Source organism: Euphorbia lathyris, chromosome 2, assembly GCF_963576675.1.
Source record: "Euphorbia lathyris chromosome 2, ddEupLath1.1, whole genome shotgun sequence".
Classification (NCBI taxonomy): domain Eukaryota; kingdom Viridiplantae; phylum Streptophyta; class Magnoliopsida; order Malpighiales; family Euphorbiaceae; genus Euphorbia; species Euphorbia lathyris.
In genome coordinates, this window is record NC_088911.1 from 39673649 (window position 1) to 39700180 (window position 26532).

The 26532-nt window shown below is 36.9% G+C and overlaps 2 protein-coding genes across 7 annotated transcripts; one reads left to right on the top strand and one right to left on the bottom strand.

The window, feature by feature from the left end:
* Positions 1-7224: 7224 nt before the first annotated feature.
* On the top strand, positions 7225-16226 carry LOC136217884 (inorganic pyrophosphatase TTM1). 5 transcript variants are annotated; one of them, XM_066004574.1, is made up of 13 exons: positions 7225-7242; positions 7551-7646; positions 8049-8413; positions 9832-10008; positions 10275-10465; positions 10577-10690; positions 10801-10974; positions 12092-12286; positions 14408-14530; positions 14599-14711; positions 15025-15148; positions 15456-15728; positions 15879-16226. In XM_066004574.1, exons 3-13 carry the CDS (start codon positions 8068-8070, stop codon positions 16095-16097), a joined length of 2049 nt encoding a protein of 682 aa, XP_065860646.1. In that variant the 5' UTR covers positions 7225-7242; positions 7551-7646; positions 8049-8067; the 3' UTR covers positions 16098-16226. The 5 variants fall into 5 exon arrangements, with proteins under 5 accessions (XP_065860646.1, XP_065860644.1, XP_065860647.1 ...); XM_066004573.1 differs by lacking the exon at positions 7225-7242 and adding an exon at positions 7432-7449; XM_066004572.1 differs by lacking the exon at positions 7225-7242 and having other exon boundaries at positions 7373-7646.
* A 372-nt stretch (positions 16227-16598) lies between these two features.
* LOC136217886 (pentatricopeptide repeat-containing protein At2g26790, mitochondrial) lies at positions 16599-20003 on the bottom strand. Of its 2 annotated transcripts, none has more exons than XM_066004578.1 (3): positions 17246-20003; positions 17047-17141; positions 16599-16964 (listed from the first exon to the last, which is right to left on the bottom strand). In XM_066004578.1, exon 1 carries the CDS (start codon positions 19876-19878, stop codon positions 17413-17415), a length of 2466 nt encoding a protein of 821 aa, XP_065860650.1. In that variant the 5' UTR covers positions 19879-20003; the 3' UTR covers positions 16599-16964; positions 17047-17141; positions 17246-17412. The 2 variants fall into 2 exon arrangements, with proteins under 2 accessions (XP_065860650.1, XP_065860651.1); XM_066004579.1 differs by having other exon boundaries at positions 17047-17159.
* Positions 20004-26532: the final 6529 nt, after the last annotated feature.

Sequence of the window (26532 nt, forward strand, 5' to 3'; positions counted from 1 at the left end):
TCATATCATTTCATTAATTTAACAATACAAATACATCACGAGAATGAAGAGGAATAAAACCTTCCATCCATATAGGCTATATCCACAAATGAAAGAAAACAGACTACAAAGAGCAGTAATAAGCGTATAAAGAGCAAATGATTTTCAACAACAACAACTATTGAATTTAAAAGAGATTATAGTTAGAGAAGGAGAACATCAATAATGTAGTAATCAGGAAAAATATGACTATAAAATTAAGGACTAATTACAAATCTAGCCCAATTAAGAGGGACATTTTACATATCTAACTCACTTTGCTTCTATCTTACCAAATTAGACACTTTCAACCATTTTGGACAAAATTATTCTTAGTTCTATTCAATCATCGATCTACTTCTGATTCTTCTTCCGCTTCTTCTTCTTCTTCTTCTTCTTCTTCTTCTTCGGTTCATCTTCTTCTGGTTCTGGTTCTTCTTCTTCTTCTTCTTCTTCGGTTCATCTTCTTCAATTTCTGATACCAATCATTATCGATTTTTGAGATTATTGACGTATTATGTTCAATTTCCCGTAGAAATGGTATGTTTTTAGCTTATACGCTTGCTTTTCTTGTTGGTCTTGCCTCTTTCTTCATTTGTAATGGTATCGTTTCATTTCCTCTATTTTCCACAATTTTTCTCAATTTTCCTTCATTGCTTTCGCATTTGTGACGAAATTTGTCGCATTTCGTCACAAATGCGACAAGAGTTGTCGCATTTCGTCACAAATGCGACAAGATTTTTCGCATTTGCAACGAATGCGACAATTCTTGTCGCATTTGTGACGAAATGTGACAACTCTTGTCGCATTTGTGATGAAATGCGATAAATTTCGTCACAAATGCGACAGCAATGGAGAAAAATTGAGATAAATTATGGAAAATAGAGGAAATTGAAACGATACCATTACAGATGAAGAAAGAGGCAAGACCAACGAGAAAAGCAAGCGTATAAGCTAAAAACATACCATTTATATGGGAAATTGAACATAATACGTCAATAATCTCAAAAATCGATAATGATCGGTATCTGAAATTGAAGAAGATGAACCGAAGAAGAAGAAGAAGAAGAAGAAGAAGAACCAGAAGAAGAAGAAGAGGAAGAAGAAGAAGAAGAAGAAGAAGAAGAAGCGGAAGAAGAAGTAGATCGATGATTGAATAGAACTAAGGGTAATTTTATCCAAAATGGTTGAAAGTGTCTAATTTGGTAAGATGGAAGTAAAGTGGGTTAGATATGTAAAAAACCTCTCTTAATTGGACTAGATTTGTAATTAGCCCTAAAATTAATGTAGTAAGTGTTTGTTGTTTGGTGGAAGCATGGGCTATGTTTAGATTTAAAGGAAGATAATATTTTTTATTGTTTATTTCTATCATTAATAGTCAAGGATAATTATTTCCACATGTCAAATTATATATTTTTCTTTCCATTTTTAATCATGATTCATATATGCGGCAATTTTAAAATTTTAGTAAAGTGCAGAGTTAGGAGTGTTTGATTGCTCATTTTTATACTTATATTTGTATTTTCACTTCGAAAATAAGAGTTTTAGGTGTTTGGTTAGTGACTTCATGTTTTCCTTTTACATCTGAAAAGCAATATGTGTTTGGTTAGTGACTTCTTGTTTGTTTTTTACACCTGAAAAGTAGTTTTTTATAAAAGCAGAGAATCTATACTTTTTTGGAAAAACAGCTTTTTCCAACAGCAAACAGCAACATCAAACAGTAGGTAAAATAAACGGACCCTTAGTACTAAAGTGTGAAATAGTATAAATTTAACCCGTAAAATTAATTTTAGTTATATATTACTGAAATTTAAAAAAAAGACTAGTTGAATGTTATTAGACTTTTCAAACATCCATTGTATTTAAAATATTTAGTGTTATTAACATTAAAAAAAAACCTATTAAAATCTAACAACTAAGTCTGTCACCTATACTTAATTACAATTTTTTCACAAATTGTCCAAAATATTTAAAGTGTTATAGTATTAAATCATTTGGACTTATGACAAGTGGGACCCACTATGATTTAAGGAAGCTCGGGTGGACTTCGGCCAGCATAAAGAGGAAAAAAGAGACTTTAGGTATGACACAGGTATCAATTGTTCGGTCATCTCAATGTAGCCTTCGGCAAATCATTAAAGGTATTTTGGAAGACATGTGGACCAATTGGACATCAGATTCCAAATATACGCCCTTCATTCTTATCAACACAGTGGCACGCAAAGATAGAGTCCACTGACTTATCATAAGCTGCCACGTGTCCGAGATGTCACTTTAATTATCTATAAATAGTGAAGGTGTTCCCAAAATCGAGATAACTCATTTTCTAATCATTGAAATACTTTCTAGTTTAGTCTTTCATATTCCCATCGTGTATCAACTGACTTTATCATCGGAGAGGGTTCGCTAGTCTCCGGCCCCTTTTCTGACGGTTGTTGTGTTCTTAGGTGATCGACGCTTTGATCAAGAAGACAAGTTATAGAATTCCGATAACAATGTGTTACTAATGTAGTCACACATAACCATAAAAAATGTACGAAATTACTTGAGTCTATCGACAAACTTGTTTAGAATGTCCAATATGATAGTAAATAACAGTAAACCAATCTTTTTAAATTTTCAGTAACATATGGCTAAAATTAATATTGTTTGGATATGTTAAGGTTAAATTTATACCAATTCGTATGTTATGACTAAATCTACACATCTCTTAAAACGTTATAACTAAATTTACCCTTTATCCCATTAAGTGAAAATTACTTTATAGAAGGACAATTTTCATAATATACACACTCACATGCAGTGCACAAATCTAAAACTAGTATCTAAAGTAAATTATTAAATTAAATTTCATATATATTCTTTACTATATTATTTTTAAGGGTAAATTCCAAAAACAACCCCTGTGGTTTCATGTTGTTTACAAAAAAACTCCTGTGGTTTGTTTTTACCAAAAAAAAAAGGACCGTGTTATACGCCGTTACACGAAATAAGGAAAATGACTTAACACCGTTAAATTGGCTGACGTGACAAAGGGTAAAATTGTCCATTCTTCTTCCTCCTCCTTCTTCTTCTCCTCCTCCTCAAAAAACCAAGAAGCTATGTTCGAATCTTTGATTCCAAATGCAATTTGGGGTTTTCTCTGCAATTTCAACAGCGAATTCGTCATCGTCGAACGCCTGAAATTCGTCACCGTCCTTCTCCCTCTCAAGCAATTGCTCCATCTGTTCTTCCTCTTTTAGAAATTTCCAGAAATTCTGGAAATTTCTAAACGTCTGAAATCCAACAATTGCAAAACTCGCCGTTTCTTATCCAACAATCTGAAATCCAACAATCACAAAACGTCTGAAATGTAGAGAAGAAGGGAATGAGTGAAATGGAATCCGGCGGAAAAATGTCGAGAAGAAGGGAATGAGTGAAATGGGTCTGCTCGAAGAAGAAGAAGAAGACCACCGAATCAATCTCTTTCCTTTCTCTGCCTTTATCCTAACCAAATCGAATCTATTTTCGCCATAGGAACTGGAAATCTTGAAATTCCGGCGAAAAAATAGGAGAAAATGTGCTCTCCAAACGAAAATGGGAATTGGGTATTTGATTATGGGTTAATAGAAGATATTCCTGTCCTTGGTGGTGTTCCTTCTCTTGAAATCCCAGGAGGAGCAATTTGGTCTTCTTCTTTTGATGATACTGCCTCTATCAGGTGATTTGATTTTTTTTCCCTTTTTCTTCCAATTGCCAATTTTTAATTTCTAATAACAACAATTAATTTGCTGTGTTTATGGAATTCTTGTTTGGGTGATTATTGTTTCAGATGAAATGTATAGTTTCTGCCCTTCTAAACAGCTTTTTCTGGGTTCAATATCCTTTGTAAATCAGAGATCGAAGCTTGCTTCAATGGAAATATAGACTGTGTTGTGACGTCTGGATTATTTCGAATCGATAATCTCTAGCACTATTATTTCGAATCTTCCATTGCAGAAGAGTTCCAGATCTTCAACGGCGACAACAGAGCCCATATCTTCAACGGCGAGAACGGAGCCCAAATCTCCATTGCAGAAGACGAAGCCCAGAAGAAGAAGAAGAAGAAGACTCTAGAGCAACAACCGATCGGAGACGGCCAAGTGAAACGAGCGAAGAAGGCTTTGAGTTCGTTGCGGGCGTTGATGGCGGTCGACGATAAAGAAGGAGGCTAAGAAGGAGGCGAAGAAGAAGAAGGCCCAGAAGAAGATTTGGGTTTGTTTTAATGATTTTAATTTTTTTTTCTTTTTTGTTATTTTTATTTTTTTATTTTAATTCGGACAATTTTGCCCTTGCCACATCATCAGATTTAACACTGTTAAGTCATTTTCCTTATTTCGTGTAACGGCGTATAACACAGTCCTTTTGTTGGGTAAAAACAAACCACAGGGGTTTTTTGTGAACAACATGAAACCACAGGGGTTGTTTTTAGAATTTACCCTATTTTTAATTTAAACCACTCACAAATACTATTTTCTCTCCCTCAACTGCTCTCAAATCAAACAATATATATATATTTTTTGTATTATCCTTCATACCTTAATTATCTCATCCCATCTTCCAAAACACATCCTCCCAACATAGAAAGTAAAATCCGAAGATTATGGATACTAAAAATGAATTAGAGAATTAGGGGACTCAGATCTATATAAAGGTAATACTTACTCACTAATTATCATATCAACATTAAACATGTCTTCCTTCTCTCATCTCGTTACATTGCTTCTCATTCTCTCAGGTACGTATTTTAATATTGTATTATAAGCGGTGTATAGAATAGAAATATGTTTTATTTAATTGTTTGTTGAAACATGGATGCAGTGGCATGGATAAAAGTGGTGGAAGGACAAAAAGGATGCGATGAACAATTAGGTCAATATACAAGTTTGGATGAATGTAATAATGTATGTAAGGAAGGGTGCCTCCAGAGAAGGAATACATTTCCTGATTGGAAATCCGACTGCCTCAAACTTAATGAGCAACTCTTCGCTTGCTTTTGTAGATGGACATGTAATTGATTCACTCACTGGACTTTTAATCATGTTTTGACACCAAATAAATTCTACTATATTTTTCTTTATGGGAATTGTAATTGTACTACATTTTCAATTAATAAGATAATAATAGAAATTTGTTTCCTTAATCATCTTAATTTATCATATCCTTTAATTTATTATAAGTTCCATCTTTACCGTAATTCCAATATGTTATGTTGTTCTATTGAATTTATGAAAAATCTTTGGTTTTTTTTTTTTATTACCAAATCTTGGCTCCAACCACCAGAATGAAGAATATTTTGTATACCTATAGAAAGTACATTATACTTGTGATGATTTAAGGACAAACATCCTGCATAATTAATTAACCAATCGACAACTCTATTATCTTCCCGAAAAACATGCTAGATTTTCACTTTTCAATTCCAAGCAAGCATCTCATGGTATTTTTGTTTGAGAAAGAGAGTTTAATAGATGGTATAATCAGATTCGTTTTAAATTTTGCGGGGGTATGTGCTAATTTTATTTTTATCACACCCTTGATATTTAATAAGCTTTTATTTTAAAATATTTATAAAAAAATGAATAAATTGAAATGGCGTGAATTCTGAACGGTTGAATATTTAAATTATATATACGCTAAATATAGTGAAAGAGTGGAAATAGATCATATTATATTACACCATTTGTTTCATATTACATGTCTTTCTAGATATTTCTTTTTGTTTCATATTACATATCATGTTACATGGTCAACACACATTAAATCACATTTGTTATGCTATAAAACGTGAATTTATAGAGATTAATTAGAATAATAGATTAATTATAAAATAAATAAATAGTGCCCTTAATAAATAAAAGGCAACAAAGTCTTTTCTTTAATATTCTTAATTTCTATGTAATTCTCTAAAAAGACATGTAATATGAAACCGAAAGAATGATGTTTTTTCAATTTAAACTAATATTTATATGCGGAAATGCTCACTGCATACCTCCAACTGTGGTGTTGGGTACAATGAACTCTTGAGTTGGTGGTGCATAGCTCTATAAAATCCAAAACTTCAGCTTCCCCATACTTCCATTACTTAACGAGATCAAAATAGATCTATGGTTTTTGGAGAAGTATCAATTCAGATTTCATGTACAAAATAACACTAACAAGTCTATTGTCTTCCAAGGGAATCCCGCGATGCCATTCGAGGTAAGCTAAAAACCATGAGATTCTGGTTCCCTAATCTCTTATTGTTTTCGCGCATTAAGCTTAGGAATACGTTTATTTGCTAATATGATGGCCGGTCATACTTTAGTAAAGATTTTAAATGAATTCACTTATATAGGTTTAACGTTTCCAATTTAGGTCTCCATAACGGAACATAATATATCATTTATTATATATTTAACGGAGTAATATGAATGACATATCATGTTGGTATATTTTTTAACGTGATGTCTATATTGGTGCAATTTTATGAGTAGAGTCTAAATTAAAAAAAAGGTAAAGTTTAAATAAAACCCCTGTGGTTTCACTAATTTTCAGATAAAGGACTATGATTTACTTTTTGTCAAAACAAGGATTGACGTTTCAAACTTGGATTAATGCTATTAAAACCATCTTTAACGACCTGAAAATGAAAATTTTCAAGAATTAAAGTTGTTCAATGTCATATTTTCTATGAAAATACATTTTCAATTTTCGAAAATCATCTTTTTTGGAACTTTCTCTCTCTAAACATTAACTTTCTCTCTCTTCACCAAACATCATCTAAACAATCTCAAAATAAAAAAGTTGAAGAATTAAAGTTGCTTAAAATATTAGTAGTTCTTAAAATATGTCATTTTTGAAGTCGTTAAAGGTGATTTTAATAGTATCAATCGAAAAAGTCTTTATTTTGTTAAAAGTAAAAATATCAATCCTCGTTTTAACAAAAAGTAAACCACAGTCATTTATTTGAAAATTAGTGAAACCACAGAGGTTTTATTTAAACTTTACCAAAAAAAAATATAAGCATGATACTTTTTGAAGCAATAAAACTCAGCCACGTGTGTTCACTTTCTGCCGTTATTATCTTCGCCACGTTGCTATGGACGGTTGACTCTTGACTTCCTTATTTTTACTACTCTCATTTATTTTATTTTTTATTACTCTCTCTCCTCTTTCAAAATTTATGGACACCAAAATGAAGCATTATTTAAAAGTTCATTGAAGGTTGGCTTTTCTCAAACTTATCTGCTAATTTTATTTTTTATTGTTATAATTAAAAGGTGTCGCTTTCTCCTGTCCATAAGTGCGGATTCTTTTTTATGGGAATTTTCTTTTCATTTCTAACCGTATGTCGTTCTGATTTTAAATTACTGTTTCGCTTTCTTCCATCTTTTTTAATGGATGGTCTGAGTTACTGTTTACTTACAGTTGGTAGTTACTGTTTCTTTTTCTTTTTGTTTTTAATGGTGATCAGCTAGGGAATGTTAATCCATTGAAGAAGTGCGTAGAATTGAATTTTCAATTATTTATAGTTGCAGAAAGCTGAGTGATATTTTTGGTTGATGGTGATCTCAATTGCTTAAACTTGTAGATGGTGGTTTGAGCTCAACTTCGGCCCGACTGTTAAGGTATATCGAATCACATAGCTTCGTTTTGATTTTCAAAGGATTTGCAGGTGCTTTTTTATGTGGCTTTTAAGAGGTTCATAGTCATTTGAATGTCTTTTCAGTTAGGTGATTGCTTTGTAATTAATTACTTTTCTGTATCTGGATCAGCCAGCATATGTTGCTGCTCATGTATCGCGTTTTTAGGAGTAGTTGTATTTGTTTCTTGAAATTTGTGTTGTGAGCATAAAACCTTTTGTTGACACATGAATGATACTGCTTCTGACTGTTTATATGTTTTACTCTGGGTGCGGCTCACCTCAATGTGAAATCTGATAGTTTGGAGAGTCCAAGCACTCTTTATGATGTCAGGAGATGTTACTAAGCTCAGCTTTTTTTAAAAGTTTCTTTTCATTGCGGACGCAGGTATATTGCCAGCTTTTAAATGGCTCAGGCACAGGATGCTTCTGCTGGAATAGATTCACCTAGGCGGCGATCTGGTCTCTTGAGAGATCAGGTTCAAGCGGTTAAAAAGAAGGACTCTAACCGCTACGAAATTGCACCAATTGAAGGAACCTTGTCATTTGAGAAAGGATTCTTCATTGTCATCCGTGCATGCCAGTTGTTAGCTCAAAAAAATGATGGAATAATATTGGTAGGAGTTGCAGGTCCATCAGGAGCTGGAAAGACTATATTCACTGAGAAGGTGCTCAACTTTATGCCTAGCCTTGCTGTCATTTCCATGGATAATTACAATGATGCCAGTCGAATTATTGACGGCAATTTTGATGGTAAAATTCCATCCAGTTTGCTTGATGATTTTTAGGAATTATTACCTTCAAAGTAGTTTTTTTTTCTATGTTAATTAAGGAGTTTATTTCTTCTTAGCTCATCTTTCACATGTTAATTCTTTTTCTTCTGTTTCATTAGTCTATTCTGATTTATAGAATATTAAAGGCCTGGCTTCTTCTGATCACCGAGTCCATTTTGTTTCTCTGGTCATTGGTTTGATAACCGTGGTGCTCATTATACTAATAGGCAATATCAGCTTCTACTATTTTCAAATTCACTGGTTGTGGAAACCTCTTTAGGGAAGGTTGACTTGAAAGGAAATGGCAAAACCTGTCTCTCTCATATCTGTGAAATATAGTGGCTCATAATAAGGATGATTTTGCAGTATAACACAAAAATTGTTGAAAGTGATAACATGGAGCTTGCTTTAATTCCTTTCTAGTTTTTATTTCTCATGGGGTCTCAGCCTGAGGACTGCTTGATGGCACTATTTCATGATGACAAATTAAGAGATGCCAAGGCATATAATTTGATGCGATTTGCTATCTTAATATTTTCTCAGTTCTTTGAAGGATGTGGCTAGATAAATTGGTGAGTTACTGCAGGTAAGGTTCACTTAACTGAGCTGCAATATAAATGAAATCAAAGTAATGACTGATTTTCACAGTAACATCACGACTAATGCACTCTAGTTCAGCACAGGTTTATGCACTGTTATTCTTGATTTAATAACCTTTTGGAGGCTATATGTAATTAAAAAGAAGGTTGAGGCAATATAGAAGCACTTTAGGCTGCTTTTGGGATTATCTTCATGGTTGGGCAGGATTGTGGAATATTATGGTTCAAATGTTTCTACTAGCAATATAGTGTATGAAAATTGAGATCAGATGTGATAAAAGAAAGCAATAAAGGATTATGGCAGGCAAGTTCAACATAAGTTACTAATCTCGTGGTCCTTAATTGAAGGTACTGGGAGGTTCAAGTGAAGAGGTTGAGACTCTAAATGCATATTAGGGTGATAAGCTATTCTTTTGAGATGCATAGTAGTTGAACTAGTCATGGTACCTTTTCTGAATGGACAAACATTCAGTGCACAACAAAAAAAAGGGGGAAAAAAAGATCACAAACAAAAAATTGTGACAACATTGAAAATTAGGACGTCTCTGGGTGATTACTGTGTTGATCAAGACCTTCTTATATGCATACCATACTTAGAAAAGATATATTGGGTGTTTAATTGTTTAGTTATCTAACTTTGAAACTATAAAGTTGCTACTTCGAAGTTTGAACTTGTAATATTTCTATTTTGTTTTTTCTGGCATGGCTTTTAGTTATTTGTTGATCAGATGTTTGGTGATTGAATTTGTATAAAAACACTAACATGGTGGAATTCTAATGGCTGAATCATTTGCAACAGACCCACGGTTGACAGATTATGAGACTCTTCTCGATAATATACACAGTTTAAAAGCAGGGAAAGCTGCTCAGGTTCCAATATATGACTTCAAGAGTAGCTCTCGTGTAGGTTACAGGTTGTGGTTATCTCTTGTCTCTATTTTCCATGGCATGAAAGCTTATAGCCTAGGTTTGCGCGGTATGGCCAATTATCCTTCCTACTTTTGGAAGATAATAAGGAAAAAAAAGCTTATGATTCATTTATTATACTAATCTGTTGATTCTGTATTCTTGGTATGGTACTGATGCTTGGATATGTGACAATAAATTGACCCAAGATTAAAATTATATTGACAGAAAGTCAAATTTTATCGCATGCTAATGTTCTCCTGTATAAAGGAACTTATTTTATCGTATTTCAAATGTTCTCAAGTCTAAGCCATACTCATTCTCCTGACAGGACAGTTGAAGTTCCTAGTTCACGTATAGTGATTATTGAGGGCATCTATGCATTAAGTGAGAAACTGCGACCATTGCTAGACCTCCGTGTATCCATTACAGGTGGAGTTCATTTTGACTTAGTGAAACGTGTTTTACGGGACATTCAACGTGCTGGACAAGAGCCTGAGGAGATAATTCACCAAATCTCTGAAACGGTGCTTTACTTGTCATGCCATAAATTCTTTTCTTGGGCGTCTCTATGTGCTACCTCATTAACTTGTTATAGGCATTTCCTTGATGTGTCTTTTCACATTTATTTTACATAGGTTTATCCAATGTACAAGGCTTTCATTGAGCCAGATCTCCAAACAGCACATATTAAAATAATTAACAAGTTTAATCCTTTCACTGGATTTCAGAGCCCCACTTATATTCTAAAGGTGAGTCTCTGACTTGTTTATATTAAAATGATTGTGTTTGATCATGCTGTGTGTCCATTGTCGTACTTTTTCATTCCAACTGGAGCACTAAGTTCTTTCATGTTTTGCAGTCAACAAGAACAGTTTCAATTGAACAAATCAAGGCTGTTTTTTCTGAGGGATGCAAAGAATCAGAGGAGGAAACTTATGACATATATCTTCTACCACCTGGTGAAGATCCTGAAGCATGTCAATCTTATTTGAGGATGAGGAACAGGGATGGAAAGTACAATCTCATGTTTGAGGTTGGATTATAGTACTTTGGTCTCTTCTGAAAGTAATTTATATTCTGCATAACTTTGCTGAAAATTATTGTTAATAAATGGTAGCTGTCTCCTTTTTTATGCTTTTATGCATATTGTTCGCCTTTATTAGTGTCAACAACTATCCTTCTATTGTGTCACTCTGAAAGAAATTCCCATTTGAAGAATATCATTTTGGGTCTTACAGTTGGATTATTTTGAAAAGATTGACATTCCACACTAACATTTCTTTTTCTACCCTCTCTTTGTTTCTCTCAGTGTTGCTTCATGTTGGATGTTATACCTTGTTTAATCTCTGCAATGTTGAGTTGCCAATTATTTCTCATTTTCTAGCAAGTTTTCCATTAATAATTGTCTTAATTTGCCAAATTTTATTTTCTACTATATATCAGTAATATAGAAAGGACAGAAATAACTTTAATGCTCATTCATCTCATTCCAGAAATACTGGGCTGATGAATATGGTCTTGAACTCAGGGATTGTACTTGACCAGGTGTCTTGAATTCAATGTTTACAATGCTTGGAACATTATCAGGGAGACTTATTGTATCTGAACCCTTGCACTTAGGATCTGTTGTATTACCTATACTGTGTTCAGACACCCCTTGTTCCAAGGGGACAAGACCTCTCCTGGGACCACATTTTGTCAAACACAATATTGTTTTAAATAATAGTTAATTCATGACATTGACAAGATTGCTTGTTTGCTTAACTAGGTTGCCTTTATATGTGAAACACTTGGATATGTCTCTTGAGACAAGTAATACGTTCCATAGATATATATGTATATATAAAATACACGTTCTGCATCTTAAAATGAAAAGAAGCTACCTGCTCTAAGAAGAAAAGGCTTCGCTAGCAACTCTTGTATTACCATTGACAAGGTCCTTGCAGTTGAAGGGTTGCTACAATTTTTCTGGTCTGATGTAAAAAGTCCATATCTTTTGTACTGAAAACAGAAGAATGAGATTAGTCATTCATGATTGCATAATTTAGTGGTTGATTTAAATTGTGGAGTTAGCCTTAGTTTATCTTTGGGGTTATTTTCATAATGTATGAGAGAGTTATTGATGACTTCATGGTGTTTGTTGTGCTCAGGAATGGGTTACAGACAGTCCTTTTATAATTTCACCTAGAATAACTTTTGAAGTTAGTGTGCGTCTTTTGGGAGGTCTGATGGCTTTGGGATACACAATTGCAACAATCCTGAAAAGAAAGAGCCACGTCTTCAGTGATAGCAGGGTATGCGTCAAAACTGACTGGTTGGAACAACTTAATAGGCAATATGTTCAGGTATTATTACATCTCAGATTCTCAAAGTTCAAGTTTCCTCCATAACCTCATATTTCTTGTAGTTTACATATACTGACATTATAAGTGAAAGTGATTTTATCTTCACGGAAAATTTCAACTCAGCTCTGGGATTCGGGTAATGTATATATTCAATGGAGGAGATAGTAGCAGAAGCTGCGGTTATGATGGGAGTATCATACCAGATGGTTAAAAAAAAAATACTTGTTCTCTAATAAAAATGTGGGGTTGAAATAGTATTGTAATTGTACTTATTAGTTTGGTATAGAGTTGTGAGGGATACTATGTCCCTTATACCTCATGTCTATGTGGTGATCAAATCTAGTGGAGTTCCCCAGTTGAATCCTAATGAGTAAATGTAGAGAATGATACTTATTTTATTATGTGGTCTCTTTCTACTTGCAATTATTAGTTCTCTTCCATTTGATAAATCATATCTTCCGAATGAATATTGACTTTCTAGTTATGATAGTTTGTAAAGTGCCTTTGTCACCATTATCTTGTTTGTCTGTTCCATCTCACCATTCAACAATGCCTCTTCATTTATGTTAGAGTATAAGTCAATGTAATTGTTAGAGTATAAGTCAATGTAATTAATGAATAACATGTCTAAGGCTGCTGAAGGGCTGTTGGGGCATGCTTAGGCTGCTAGTAGGGTCAGTATGTCTCCTTGACTGTAGGAGTAATATCAGGAGCTACTACTTGTATTGTATATATATCTGTGTATTGTTCCCAAGTAAAATATATCAATGTAGTCTCTTAATCTACATGGTATCCCATGGATTTCTCTGTATTTTCATGGTATGTTACATGGTATCAGAGCCTAAGGTCTAAGGTTTCTGAATTCTTTTTTCTGGGTAGTATTTCCAGAGTTGTGTTTCTACAAGGATTCAATATTTTCTGGGTAGTATTTCCCAGGGTTCCATTTCTGTCAAGAGCTTGGGTCTCTTGAATACTCACTATTGGGACATCATTTTATCTCACCACCCCTCTGGTTCACCCTCTCCGCTTCCAATCGTCGTTTCCTCACATTCCGGCCACCACCCTGTGTCGTCATCGCTGTAAGAAAAGTCCTCCTTACATGGGATCAGAGCCTTGTTTCGGCTTCTCTCTTGGGTTTCTGGATTAAGATTCCAGAATTTGTTTTCTGCCTCGTTAGCAGAATTTGTGGGTTTGTAATTTTGGGCTGTTTCTTTCAGCATTTCTGTCTACCTTGTGAGCAGAGTCTAATTTCACCTCAACGGATTGTCGCTGTTCCTCTTCTGCTGCCGTCGTCTCTCTGTTTCGACCTGTCTGTCCGGTTAGTTTGCCGGTGAATCTCCTTTTATGCAATTACGTTGCTGGCAGCCTCTTACGGGTTGCTTCGACTGAGTTTTTCTTGTCTGTTTCCTACGAAGTTTGATGTTCCTCTGGCGTCTCTCCTGTTCGATCTGTTCTTCTAGGTTGTATCTCCCGAATTATGTTTTTATATTCCAAAGTATCTTGAGTTTCTTGTTTTGAGTTGTATCGTCTTAAGATTATATTATAAGTGAGCATGATTAAAATCCATGCTTCAGCTTGAGGGGGAGTGTTGGAGTATAAGTCAATGTAATTGTTAGAGTATAAGTCAATGTAATTAATGAATAACATACCTAAGGCTGCTGAAGGGCTGTTGGGGCATGCTTAGGCTGCTAGTAGGGTCAGTATGTCTCCTTGACTGTAGGAGTAATATCAGGAGCTACTACTTGTATATATATCTGTGTATTGTTCCCAAGTAAAATATATCAATGTAGTCTCTTAATCTATATGGTATCCCATGGATTTCTCTATATTTTCATGGTCTGTTACAATTTACTTATTCATGACTTGGCTTGACTATGTTTAGAAGCATACACGAGCTTTCTTAAGTTTCAAGCTGATCCTTGTTGAGATAGCAATACCAATAAAGTAACAAATATAGTTTGGTGGATCAGTTGGACAGTTTCAAGAAATTAGTAGCATTATGTAGTATCAAGAAGTCATAGTTTTTATGCTGAATATTCAATTTAAGCATTTATTGTTACTCTAAATGGCTTAATATTGTCATGTTAGCACTACTAAACTCATGCTGTTCCTGGAAATAAGGTGCAAGGCAGAGACCGTTTGTATGTCAAATATGTAGCTGAGCAGCTAGACTTGGACGGTTCATATGTTCCTCGTACTTACATTGAGCAGATTCAGCTGGAGAAGCTTGTCAATGATGTTATGGTATCATTCTTTTACCTGATTATTCCATCATCCAATTTGTGTGAAGTCCTTATCTGATCAATCTGCAGGCATTGCCAGATGATTTGAAGACACAGCTTAGCATAGATGATGACTTGGTTTCTAGCCCTAAAGAAGCCCTATCTCGAGCTTCTGCTGATAGGAGGAATAAGTATCTAAGCCGGTACTCTCCACTTGTCACATTTTTGTAAATATATTATATTAGTATTGTTTTGAGAAAAGAGGAGAGGAGATGAGCAAGCACACCTATTTGTGGATGTCATTTGCTGTGGTTGGTTTCATTTGACCCCATATGTAGCAATTGCAGCCATTCAACTTCTAATTCATGTCCAGGCTATAGATTCTAGCAGTTCTTCTTAAAAAAACTGTCATCCTTCAGGGTTCCAGAATTTTGAAAATTGAGACAACCTTTGCAGTGCATTTGTTAATTTTAGAAATTTAAGTCATCTGACAATTTTATGTTCTTGTAATTACAGAAGTGTATCACTCACATATTCAAATCAACGGGAAAAGAACTTTCCCAAGTTGACAAAACTTGCTGTTAATAGTAGAAGGTTTGATGGAAGAATTCCTGAGCCACCTGCTACAGTTGCAAACCAGGTGTGTCAATGCTGCCTTGGATTAAAATGGCTATTGTACTTGTCTGTTTCCCACTATCACCTCATCATTTCTTTGTGGAGGAACCAGCAGTTTCAAGAATTCGTTTAATTTTCTCTTTGTTTATCAGTCTGTGTTTGAGAGAGAGAGAGAGAGAGAGGGTTTTGTCTGGTAAGGGGGATTTCTTGTAAGGTTTTTCCAGTTCCTTCAGTTCCTCTCACTTTTCTGAATCTTGTTCTCTGTCCTTTCTATATAGCTTCCTTCTATAACATTGATTTTCACCTGTAATATTTCTTTTTGAGTGTTCCAGGGTATTGTTACTCAACTCTCTGAACAGATTGCCACACTGAATGAGAGAATGGATGAGTTCACATCTCGGGTTGAAGATCTCAATTCCAAGTTCTCTATCAGAAAAGGTTCAGCTAGCCAACAAAACTTGGCAATGCAAGCTGAAGGTTGCAACGGTTCTGGACCCGCTTCTGTTTTTGTTACTGGCTTGGCTAATGGCTCATTAAACGGATCATTACTACCAACCTCTGCATCTTCATCACAACTAGCTAGGGAGGCACCGCTTATGGATGAGGTAATTCAGCTAATTTGAGATCAATAACCTACGAATTTTATAAAATGAGAGATTTTTCAAATAGGCAATTTTCATTAATTGGATTGAACATTCAATATGCAGAACTTACTCAATATGATTCGGTATCCTGAATTTGTTGCATGTGTACAGATTATATTGATTGCGCGAGGACAACGACAAATTATGCACCAGATAGATAATCTGAGCAATCTTCTGCATGAACATTTTGGAGAGAGAGCTCGACAAGAGAGAACAGGCAGGATAAGCAGAACGATCGATGTTGATTCCATTGCTCTGCCTCTTTTTCTATCTTTAGCAATTGGTGGCTTGGGGATATTTATGTTGAGGGGTTTCTCATCTCAGAAATGATTTATTTGTTTGTATAAATGTAAATCCAAAATTGTCTCCACACATACAGAGATTGGAGCTCCAGTGTTTTTCTTTTCTACGTTCCAATATTGTAAATTTTAAATAAAATGGCTCCATGGTATTAGAATATTTACTTTTCCATGCTATTCCCATTTCATTACTTCACAACATCTAGCGTTCGTCCATTATACTTAAAATTTCATCAACCGCTAAATGTTAGACTTACAATTACATCGTTTTCTATGTTGAATTTCAATCCTAATACGCTTTTTTAAGACACGACTCAATCTCATTGACACACATTTAATCTGGAGAATGCATTGAGCATTAGGTCCAGAGTAATACAAAGATGGTACTGCAGTTTATAGATTCTCGCTTTGTTGCTAAATCCTCCGGCAGAGTTATAATATACTATACACTCATCAACAATCTGATCAGCCGCTTGCTGCATTCTTTCAGACGTGGACATTACTCTCCCATAAATATTATTTAGACAAATTATTTAACATCCAAGAATATATATAGCATAAACATATAGATACAACAACTTACAAATGTTACACCATGTGATTCTAAGTATGGGTGTATAAAAACAACTCATGTGGCTAAATTGGACGACATAATTGATGAGACTGCATATTGAAACATAAAATTAAAGAACACACTTATAGACTTCTTACTGGACGGTCACGAAGCTCAATCATCGACATGTAACCTCTAGTATGGCAATGCCATTGGTCCATCTCGGATACCACCATGCCGTGCAAGTTTTCCAAGCTCTGATTTCTTCTATGCCTCAAGTGAGTTCCAATAGGAAACCCAACGGTTGTGAACCTCCGCTGGCATGAAGTTTTGGCGTGCTTCATACTAGTAAAATTAAGATGTCAGGCTCACATCAATTTACTTTTTAATATTCATAATCAACCATTTAAACAGCTTAGTTCATTACCTTTTTTTCTGATTCATACACACTTCCTGTATGGATCCCATAACATGATCGGGTAAATCGCCTTCAATAAGGCATCTGTTGCTTCATCCCAATTTCTGCAAATACACAATGTACTGAAATTTCAAAGCTATTTGAATATAGGAAGATATACCAATAGGAAGACATAGAATTTCATATTTCAGAAGTACAGCATGTTTACCTGCAAATGAACAGTTCCCACATATGACAAGCCACCACGATTCAGGCCAGCAACGTCCAACATATAAAAACTCCTATGCTGAAACATTCACTGGTATAATCTGTTCCATTTACTTGTGTCAGCAGAAATGCCATCAGACATGGAGTTAGAGAGATCCACGTCATACATCACCATGTTTCTGATTTCCGAAACTGCACCTTCCTAGCCTTCAAAATACACTGGCACAATGACTCTGCACGAGAATCTAGCTGTATCCCCTTATATGACATTTCATCAATGAGGACTTCAGCCTTTTCTATGTCTCCCGTATTGCAGTGCCCGGATAAAAGGGCCGTGTAGGTCACAGTATCTGGTTCTATTCCTCTATCAATCATTTCATTAAAAAAGCTTACAGCTTCCTGAACATTGTTAGTTTTACAGTGTTTGTCAATTAGAACAGTGTAACATTTGACATCGGGTTTTATATCCATATCCTTCATTTCACCCCATAATTCCGAAGGGCTCATCATATTTTCTTTTCCTTCAATGGTATATGACCCGGAATTGGAGTTTCTTAGACTTATTTTTGACCAATTATCAAGCAAAACTGTGTAAGTGATAACATCAAGTTCAATCCCTCTGCTCTTCATATCATATAAAAGATGATAGGCCTCCCTCAAGCAATTTACCTTGCAATAACCATTTATCATTATTGTATAAGTAATGAGATCAGGAATCATACCTCGGGTGACCATCATATCAAGATAACGCTGCGCCTCCTTCATTTCTCTTTCCTGGCAAAGTGCACCTATAACTATACTATACATTATCTTGCTAGGATTGACATTCAGAACCATCATTGTCTCAAGCAACGAAACAGCTTTCTCAATCCTTCCTTCCGAACAGAGGCTTTGAAGTAGTTTTACGCAGGACGCTTTCTTGACAATAAATCCCTGCTTAGCCAGCCTAATAAACAGGCCAAGGGCTTCCTTCAAATGATTAGCCTCACAAAAACCACTGACCATGGCACTATAGTTTTCTAAGCACTTCTCTTCCAAATTATCAAGAAAAGCTTCCGCATCATCCACCTTACCTCCAATGCATAAGCCTTCAATGATCAAATTATGTGTAACAGTGTTCGGTTTTACACCTTGGGTCTCCATGTAACATAAAAGGTTATGCACCTCTTCTGCAAGACCATTTCTAGCAAGCCCGCTAGCAAGTACATTATAAGTAATAATGTCAGGGTTGTGCCCTCCGTCCTTCATTGCCTTAAATAATCTTAGAGCATTTACCATATTACCTTTAAGACAGTATCCATTAATAAGAGTTGTGTAGTTGATGATGTCTGGAACCATATGCTTATCTTCCATTTCAACAAGTAATGTCATGGCTTCTTCTACTTTCCCAAGCTTGCATAAAGCATCCATCGCTATATTGTAGCACGCCCCATCGAGGGGAATCCCCATTTCCTTAAGTTTGTTAAACTCGTCTGCCACTTCAGAAGCCCTGCCCATCTGAGACAAGCCTTGAAGAATTGAGCTCAAAATTACACAATTCGGTTTGATACCCTTTGACACCATTTCATCAAGAAGATGCAAAGCTTTAAGTAGATTCCGAACAGTGCAATATCCAGAAATCAAAGCACTATATATGTACATATCCGGAGCAAAGCCTTGTCTTTCCATATCATGCAAGATACTCTCAGCATCTTCCAGTTTCATCTCATTACAAAAGCCGCGAACAACAACTGTATAAGCAAACACACCAATTGGAATTTTTTGAGTTATACAAAATCGAAGCACTTCACGACCTGAATCAGTCCTTCCATTCCTACAAAGACCTTCAATATAAGTTGTGTAAGCAAAAGCATTTGAAGTAAACCCAACTTCCTCCATCTCTTGTAACACATCAAGAGCTTTATCAAAACTACATTTTCTACAAAACCCTTTAACTGCAATGGTATATGTGTACTCATTGGGGCTCAACCCAAGAGACTTCAAATCTCTATAGGTATCAATAGCAAGATCCACTTTTCCACACAAAATCAACTTGTTCATAAGAAAATTAACTGATAATATACATGGAATGAATCCAGAGCACTTAGTTTCGAAAAGAAAATCTTTAGCCTCATCAAACATTCCTGCAATAACATAAACCTTAACCAATGCATCGGACACCTGAACTAACACATTAGACGATTCGCCCTCAATCCCATCTGCCAAAGCTTCAAACAAATTCACAATTTCAAAATCAAATTCTGTATCTTTCCTAATAATTTCAAGCAATATATAATCCAATTCTTTAACCCAACCCCAATAACAGAAAATTCTAACTATAGCGGCGTATGCAAAAGGATCATGACAAAACCCACTTCCCTTTAGATGATTGAAGAACGAGAAAGCAAGGCGGGGCTCGTCCTTGAAGTTGTTCAAAAGCTGAACAACTTTTAGTGTATCTGATTCTGAGAAATGATGGTTAATGAAGGTTCGCTTTTCTTCAAGAGAGTTTTGGTGATGGGCATTAAAGGTTCCCTCTTCTTCAATGGGGGTGGGATTTGAGTAAGCAAGTGCTGTGAGTGTGTATAATCTGATCAAGTTAACGCTTTTGACGAACTTTCTACAAGAAAGTAAATTCAGAGATGATAGCAACATGAAAACCAAGAGACATTGAGAAAAAGGGGAATCAGACGAGAAAGATGAAGAGCTTACTTGAGTAAATTGGGATTATTGGATGTATTTGGTTTTTAGGATTTGAATTCATATGATGAGAGCTTTAAACCCTGTAGAGAGGCCAATAAAACCCTCTTTCTATTGTTTCTTTTGTTTATTCTCAACCCCTTAAACTTTAGGTGTTTGTATAATTAACCCTCTGAACTTCAACTTTGTTTTAACCCCTTAAACTTTAATGTAAATGCATTGTGCAATGTTTTTTTTAAAAAAAATATTATATTAATGGAATGAAAATCAGGTTTTTTTTTTTTGAATCAAAAAATCAATGAATGAAATTAATGAACCCGGGTAGGGCAATAATGTAGCATACAAGGTGTAACACAACTCGGTAAAAAAATAAAGAATAGTAGACTAGGATTTAACCGTGCCGCCTTAGCCAGAGCATGGGCTGCGCCGTTACCTTGTCTTCGAATCCATTTGACTGAGTAAGAGTCATTTTCGGTCAGAATTTCCCTGCATTTGTCAATAATATCTCCAAATTCTGATATATCAGGGGCTGTGGATTGTATAGCATCGACTACTGTTTTAGCATCTGATTCAAAAATCACATTGTTGATGTTGTTCATCCGAATCCATTCCATAGCTCGAAGTAGTGCCTCTGCCTCACAATCTTTTGCTGTTACAGCACGTTGGATCATCTCTGATCTGCCCTGCATAAATATCCCCCGTGAATCCCGTAGAATTGCTGCAATTCCGGAGGGATTTTCGCTGTCCAAAAACGCTGCATCTGTGCAGCATGAGTGAAACGCCAGTGCCGGTCGATGCCAATTTATACATGAACTGCTGTGTTCTCCGCCATGGCTGCTACTCCGACTTGACGACGACACCATTTTTAGCGATCTCGCACGGTGCCCGTCGCTTCGCACCACTTCTGCTCTGTACAGCATATTATCAATCGACGTAACCTCTGCTTTCCATAGCCGATCGTTCCTAGCTCGCCACAGGCTCCAGGTAACCATCATGAACCTGTTTCCTTCGCTCTCGTTTAGCCCCGCCACCATTTTGTGGAACTAGTCGCCTATTCCGTCAGCGCGCCTAGCTTGATCCTGCACCATGGACAACATACCAATTTTTTGCAAAGGCGGTTAGCCACGTCACATTCGGTGAAGCAGTGCCATTCGTCCTCCCAACGTCCATTACACAGCACACAACTGGTTTCTAACTGAATACCCCGCCTCTGCAGATTCACACGGACCGGTAAACAATTCCTTGCCAACTGCCAACTGAAATAGCGAACCTTGTGAGGGATGTCCGCGTTCCATACTCGCTTCCAATTTCCTTCCACATGATGCTGGTCATCTTCTTCTATCGTTACAACCACTTTATACGCGCTCTTAACGGAATAAAAACCGTTTGCTTGAGCCGACCATACAACCTGATCACTGTTTCCGGAAATCCTTGTCGGAAGTTTGCTTATTTCACTGATATCCCTGGCCTGGAATACTTCCTCCAAAAGTTCAAAATCCCATTCTAATGAGTTAGGGACTAGTAAATCACATACCTTGAGGTTTTCGAGACCCTCAATCATAGGTGTCTGGATAAATCCGTTTTCCTCGTTCCTCAACCATCTGTCTTTCCATACACTGACTGATTTCCCGTTTCCTAATTTCCATCTGACACCCTCTTTGAGAATAAGTTGAGAACTCCATATGCTTCGCCAAATGAAACTCGGAGAGTGTCCCAGAGAGGCACCCAAGAAATCCCCTTTTGGATAATATTTAGCTTTGAAGATTTGACTGACAAGCGAAGTGGGTTCGGTAATTAACCGCCACCCTTGTTTTCCCAACATAGCCAAGTTGAATGCAGTGAAATTTCTGAAACTAAGTCCTCCACTCAGTTTATGAATACAGATTCTTTCCCAGGACATCCAGTTCAAGCCCCTTTCACCAGACTTCTTATTTCCCCACCAAAATGAATTAAGCATCTTCTGTAGTTCATCCGCAGTAGAGACCGGAAGAAGGAAAACACTCATAAAATAGGTGGGAATGGCCTACCCCGTAGCTCTGATAAGTGTTGCTTTTCCCGCCTTGGACATCCCTTTCCCCCCTCCAACGTTGTAGTTTTTGCCACAGGCGGTCTCTGAAGTGTGAGAAGATTGCCCGCTTCGATCTGCCTACTAAGGAAGGTAGCCCCAAATATTTCCCACTTGTGAGGGGTGTTGAAACACCTTTCCACATAATTTTGATTTGACAAAATTGTTTAAGTATAACTTAAAATACATATTCTAAACACACTAAGTTTAAATGCTTTGATTTATGCTACTAATGTGTTTGTTCAATGTTGAGTTAAAACTGTTATAATACATAAGGATTAAATGGCCCAAGCCCAATACGGAAGCTAAGGCCCAAGTCAAACTCGGCCCGCGTATGTCAAGACGTTGCCGTTTTGAAACAAAACGCAACTCAGCAAACTGAAGGATCTAGAAGACCTTCGGGAACAACTTCAAGATGAAGCTGCTGAGTAGTCTCGACAGACGTACAAGACAGCAGCTGGCGAAGGAAAACTTCCAGACAAAGTGTTTCCTCTTTTGGCAAAGTTCAGACGACACAGTATGCTGTCCAGTTGACCTTACCATAAAAGGAGAGACCATCTGCTGGGCTGGCCGAGGACAGAAGATACACGATTGTGATTGGCCGAGAGCTCTGAGCAAGTCAGGATGATAGCGACATATAGCCGTTTCCCTCCAACGTTTATTTCGAAATTCGAAATGACCGATGCCCAGACGTCTCTATAAATAGTGCCATCACAAGCTTCAAAAGACACAGAACTTGATCAAGCAGTTACGCTGACCAAATTTCTACACAAGTTCTGCAAGCAAGAAGCAAAGCAAATCTTACACTACAAATTCTCATATCTGTGTAAAAGTCTAGAGTGATTGTTAAATCGTCTAAAGTGTCTTAGCACATCTTTGTATTAGGACAAAACACTTATCATTTCTAGAGATAGAAAGGAGAGGCTGAGTACTCGGTTTTAAGTACTCAGCGAGAGATTAGGATTGGGTAGAAGTATAGAGGAAGGTACTCTTGTCATACTCAATTGCTGATATTGTAAAGGGTTTGAGGCTCTACCTTTAAAGAGCTCAGTAGAGGATTTGAAATCTCGGAACGTGTTCCGGGGACAGGACGTAGGCTTAGAAGAAGCCGAACCTGGATAAATCTGCTGAGTAACGTATTACTTACCCTAAACTCCTTATTTATATTGCTTGCTTAAAATAACCAAAAACTGACCAAGTAAAGAGGTCAAGTTGAGTTGTGCGCACTAAACATCTGAGATCAGGAATAGACTCTAAGTGCTATCTCCTGACTCAAGCTAAGAAACTGACCTAGTTACTAGTTGACTAAGCCAGTATCTTGCTGTTCACTCATCGCTGCTGTTGAAACCTTTTTCTTTAGAAAAAGAAGTCTGCCCTAATAGCGAAAAAGTTTAAATAGTTCCTAACCCCCCATTGGAACTATACTTGCTACCTTATAAGGGACCAACAAGTGGTATCAGAGCTTAAAAGCTCACTCTAAAAGGTCTAACAACCTTGAGCTGATCCCTACCATGGGCGAAAACAGCACTCGGTTTCTCCCTGGAAACCAAACAACTCAAATACTGCCTGAGGGGCTGTCTATTACTAGGCCTCCCCTATTCTTCGGGTCAAACTATACCTTCTGGAAGAATAGGATGAAAAACTTCATTCAGGCTACAAACATGAGTGCCTGGCTATCTATAGTCCAAGGCCCATTTGTACCTATCGAGGTTGTGGCTGGCCAAACAGTTGTAAAAGCTGAGGCCAAATGGACAGAGGATGATTTTAAGAAGCTTCAAAACCATGCTTCGGCTATCAATATGCTTCACTGTGCGCTCGATGCTGCAGAATATAACAAAATCTCAGGTTGTGAGTCGGCACAAGAGATCTGGAAAAAGCTGGAAGTCACCTACGAGGGAACAAACAAAGTAAAAGAATCCAAGGTGAATCAGCAGATGAGACTGTATGAGCTGTTCGAGATGAACAATGATGAGGGCATTTCAGACATGAACGCAAGGTTCACCAACATCATTAATGAGCTCAAGAGACTTGGGAAAATCTTTACTGAGGAAGAACAAGTCAAAAAGATACTCAGGAGTCTTCCTAAGGACTGGCAAGCAAAGAAGACAGCAGTTGAGGAAGCTCAGGATTTATCCACCTATAAATATGACGAACTCATCGGTTCATTGCTGACCCATGAGATATCCATGAAAAACTTTGAGGTGAAGGAAAAATCTGAAGACAAGAAGCAGAAGTCACTTGTCATGAAAGCTGACTCCACTGACGGGAGTTCAACTGATGATGAGGAGATGGCTATGTTCACAAGGAAGATGAAAATGCTATTCAGGAAGAGTGACAAATACTCTAAAAAGCCTTACAGAAAGTTTGATAAGTATAAGGCTGGCTCAAGTGACAGCAAATACAAAAAGGATGGCTCAAAGCCCATTACATGCTTTGAGTGCCATCAAACTGGCCATATTAAGTCAAACTGCCCCACGCTGAGGAAAGACAAGAAAAGTGGGAAGAAAGCAATGGTGGCTACTTGGAGCGACAGCGACGAGTCTTCATCAACAGAAACTGAGGCCACCGAGTCAGCGAAGATATGCTTCATGGCTGACGAACTTGTTGAGCCATGCGTCTCTGAGCATGCTGACCCATCCATCGCATCAGATGATGAAGAGCAATCAAATGAGGTAATTTCTCTTCCCCAGCTCAGAAACGATATGGTTAATGCCCTGAGTGATCTCTACACACTTGTTAAGAAGTGTAATAAGAAAGTTAGAGCACTCAGCAGGCGCTGTGACGAAGTGGAAGAGGTCAAACTGAGTGACCTCAGATTCCTTCTTCAGGACAATTCGACTCTGCATGATAACATGAAGATCATGCATGAGTATGTCTCTGAAGTCCAGTCAGTTTCAAAGAAACTGAGGAAGGACGTCACAACCATCCAGAACCAACTAAAGGTTCCTAAGAAAAATAACATTCCTCTGAGAACTCAGTACCAAGGTACTCAGCAAAAATGGAATCCCCAGCGAAAAGTCCAGTGTGACTTTTGTGGGAAGTTAGGACACACCACTAAGGTGTGCTGGCACGCTCAGCACTGGGGTGCTGACAAGTCAGTAAAAAATCCTAAACAGAAGGTCAGCTATGACTTCTGTGGAAAGAGTGGCCATACTGTCCATGTATGTCGCCATAAAATAAAATATGATGCTATACCTGTTGCACCTAACAAGTCAGGACCCAAAAAGAATTGGGTACCTAAAAGTAACTAGTTACAATGCAGGTAAGCCTGAGATGTGCCGAGAAGTCAAAGATGTGGTATATTGACAGCGCATGCTCAAGGCATATGACGAGTGATGAAACTCAGTTCATCACGTTTGAGTGTAAACGAGGAGGGGGTGTAAGTTTTGGAGACAACAAGAAGGGTAAGATAGTAGGGTCAGGAACCATCGGAGGTAATCCTACTATTGAATCTGTCTCCCTAGTCAGCGGACTCAAATATAACTTACTCAGCGTAGCTCAGCTATGTGACAATGGGAGAAAAGTTATATTTGATGCTACTGGATGTAAAATATACGAGGGTAAAACAAATGAGTTAATTTTAACTGCCCCTCGGATAGATAATGTCTTTATGCTAGACTTAGAGAAAAAGTTTTCAAAAACTGTGTGCTTAGTATCAAAGGAAGAAAATTCCTGGCTATGGCACATGAGACTTGGTCATGTAAGCATGGACCTCCTGGCCAAACTAGCAAGAAAGCAATTGGTTGAGGGACTGCCTGAACTTAAATTTCAAAAAGATCAGTTATGCCACGCTTGCCAAGCTGGAAAACAAACCAAGAAATCTTTTCATAGCAAAAATATTGTCTCAACTAAACATCCGTTAGAGTTGCTACACTTGGATCTCTTTGGTCCAGTCCAGCTGCTGAGTCTGGGTGGAAGAAGATTTTCCTTGGTCATTGTAGATGACTTCTCTCGGTATACATGGGTTATCTTGCTGACCAGCAAGGATGAGACCTTTGAGACATTTTCAAATTTGGTTAGAAAAATTGAAAATGAAAAGACCTAAAATTAGCTCATATCCGTAGTGATAACGGTGGAGAATTCAAGAACCAAAAGTTTGTTGAATTCTGTGAAGCCAGCGGCATTGACCATAATTTTTCTGCTCCTAGAACACCTCAGCAAAATGGGGTTGTGGAAAGGAAGAACAGAACTCTGGTTGAAATAGCCAGGACAATGCTGGATAAGCATAGGCTTCCAAAGTATTTTTGGGGAGAAGCTGTTAACACAGCATGTTATATTCTTAATAGGGCTCTAGTTAGACCTATACTCAAGAAAACCCCCTATGAACTTTGGAAAGGACGAAAGCCCAATATTGGATACTTTCGTGCCTTTGGCTGTAGATGTTTTATTTTAAATACCAAAGATAGCTTAGCAAAGTTTGATTCAAAAGCTGATGAGGCTATCTTTTTGGGCTACTCAACAAACAGCAAAGCATACAGAGTTTTTAATAAACGAACTCAAGTTTTAGAAGAATCTATACATGTAGAGTTCGACGAAACTGACCC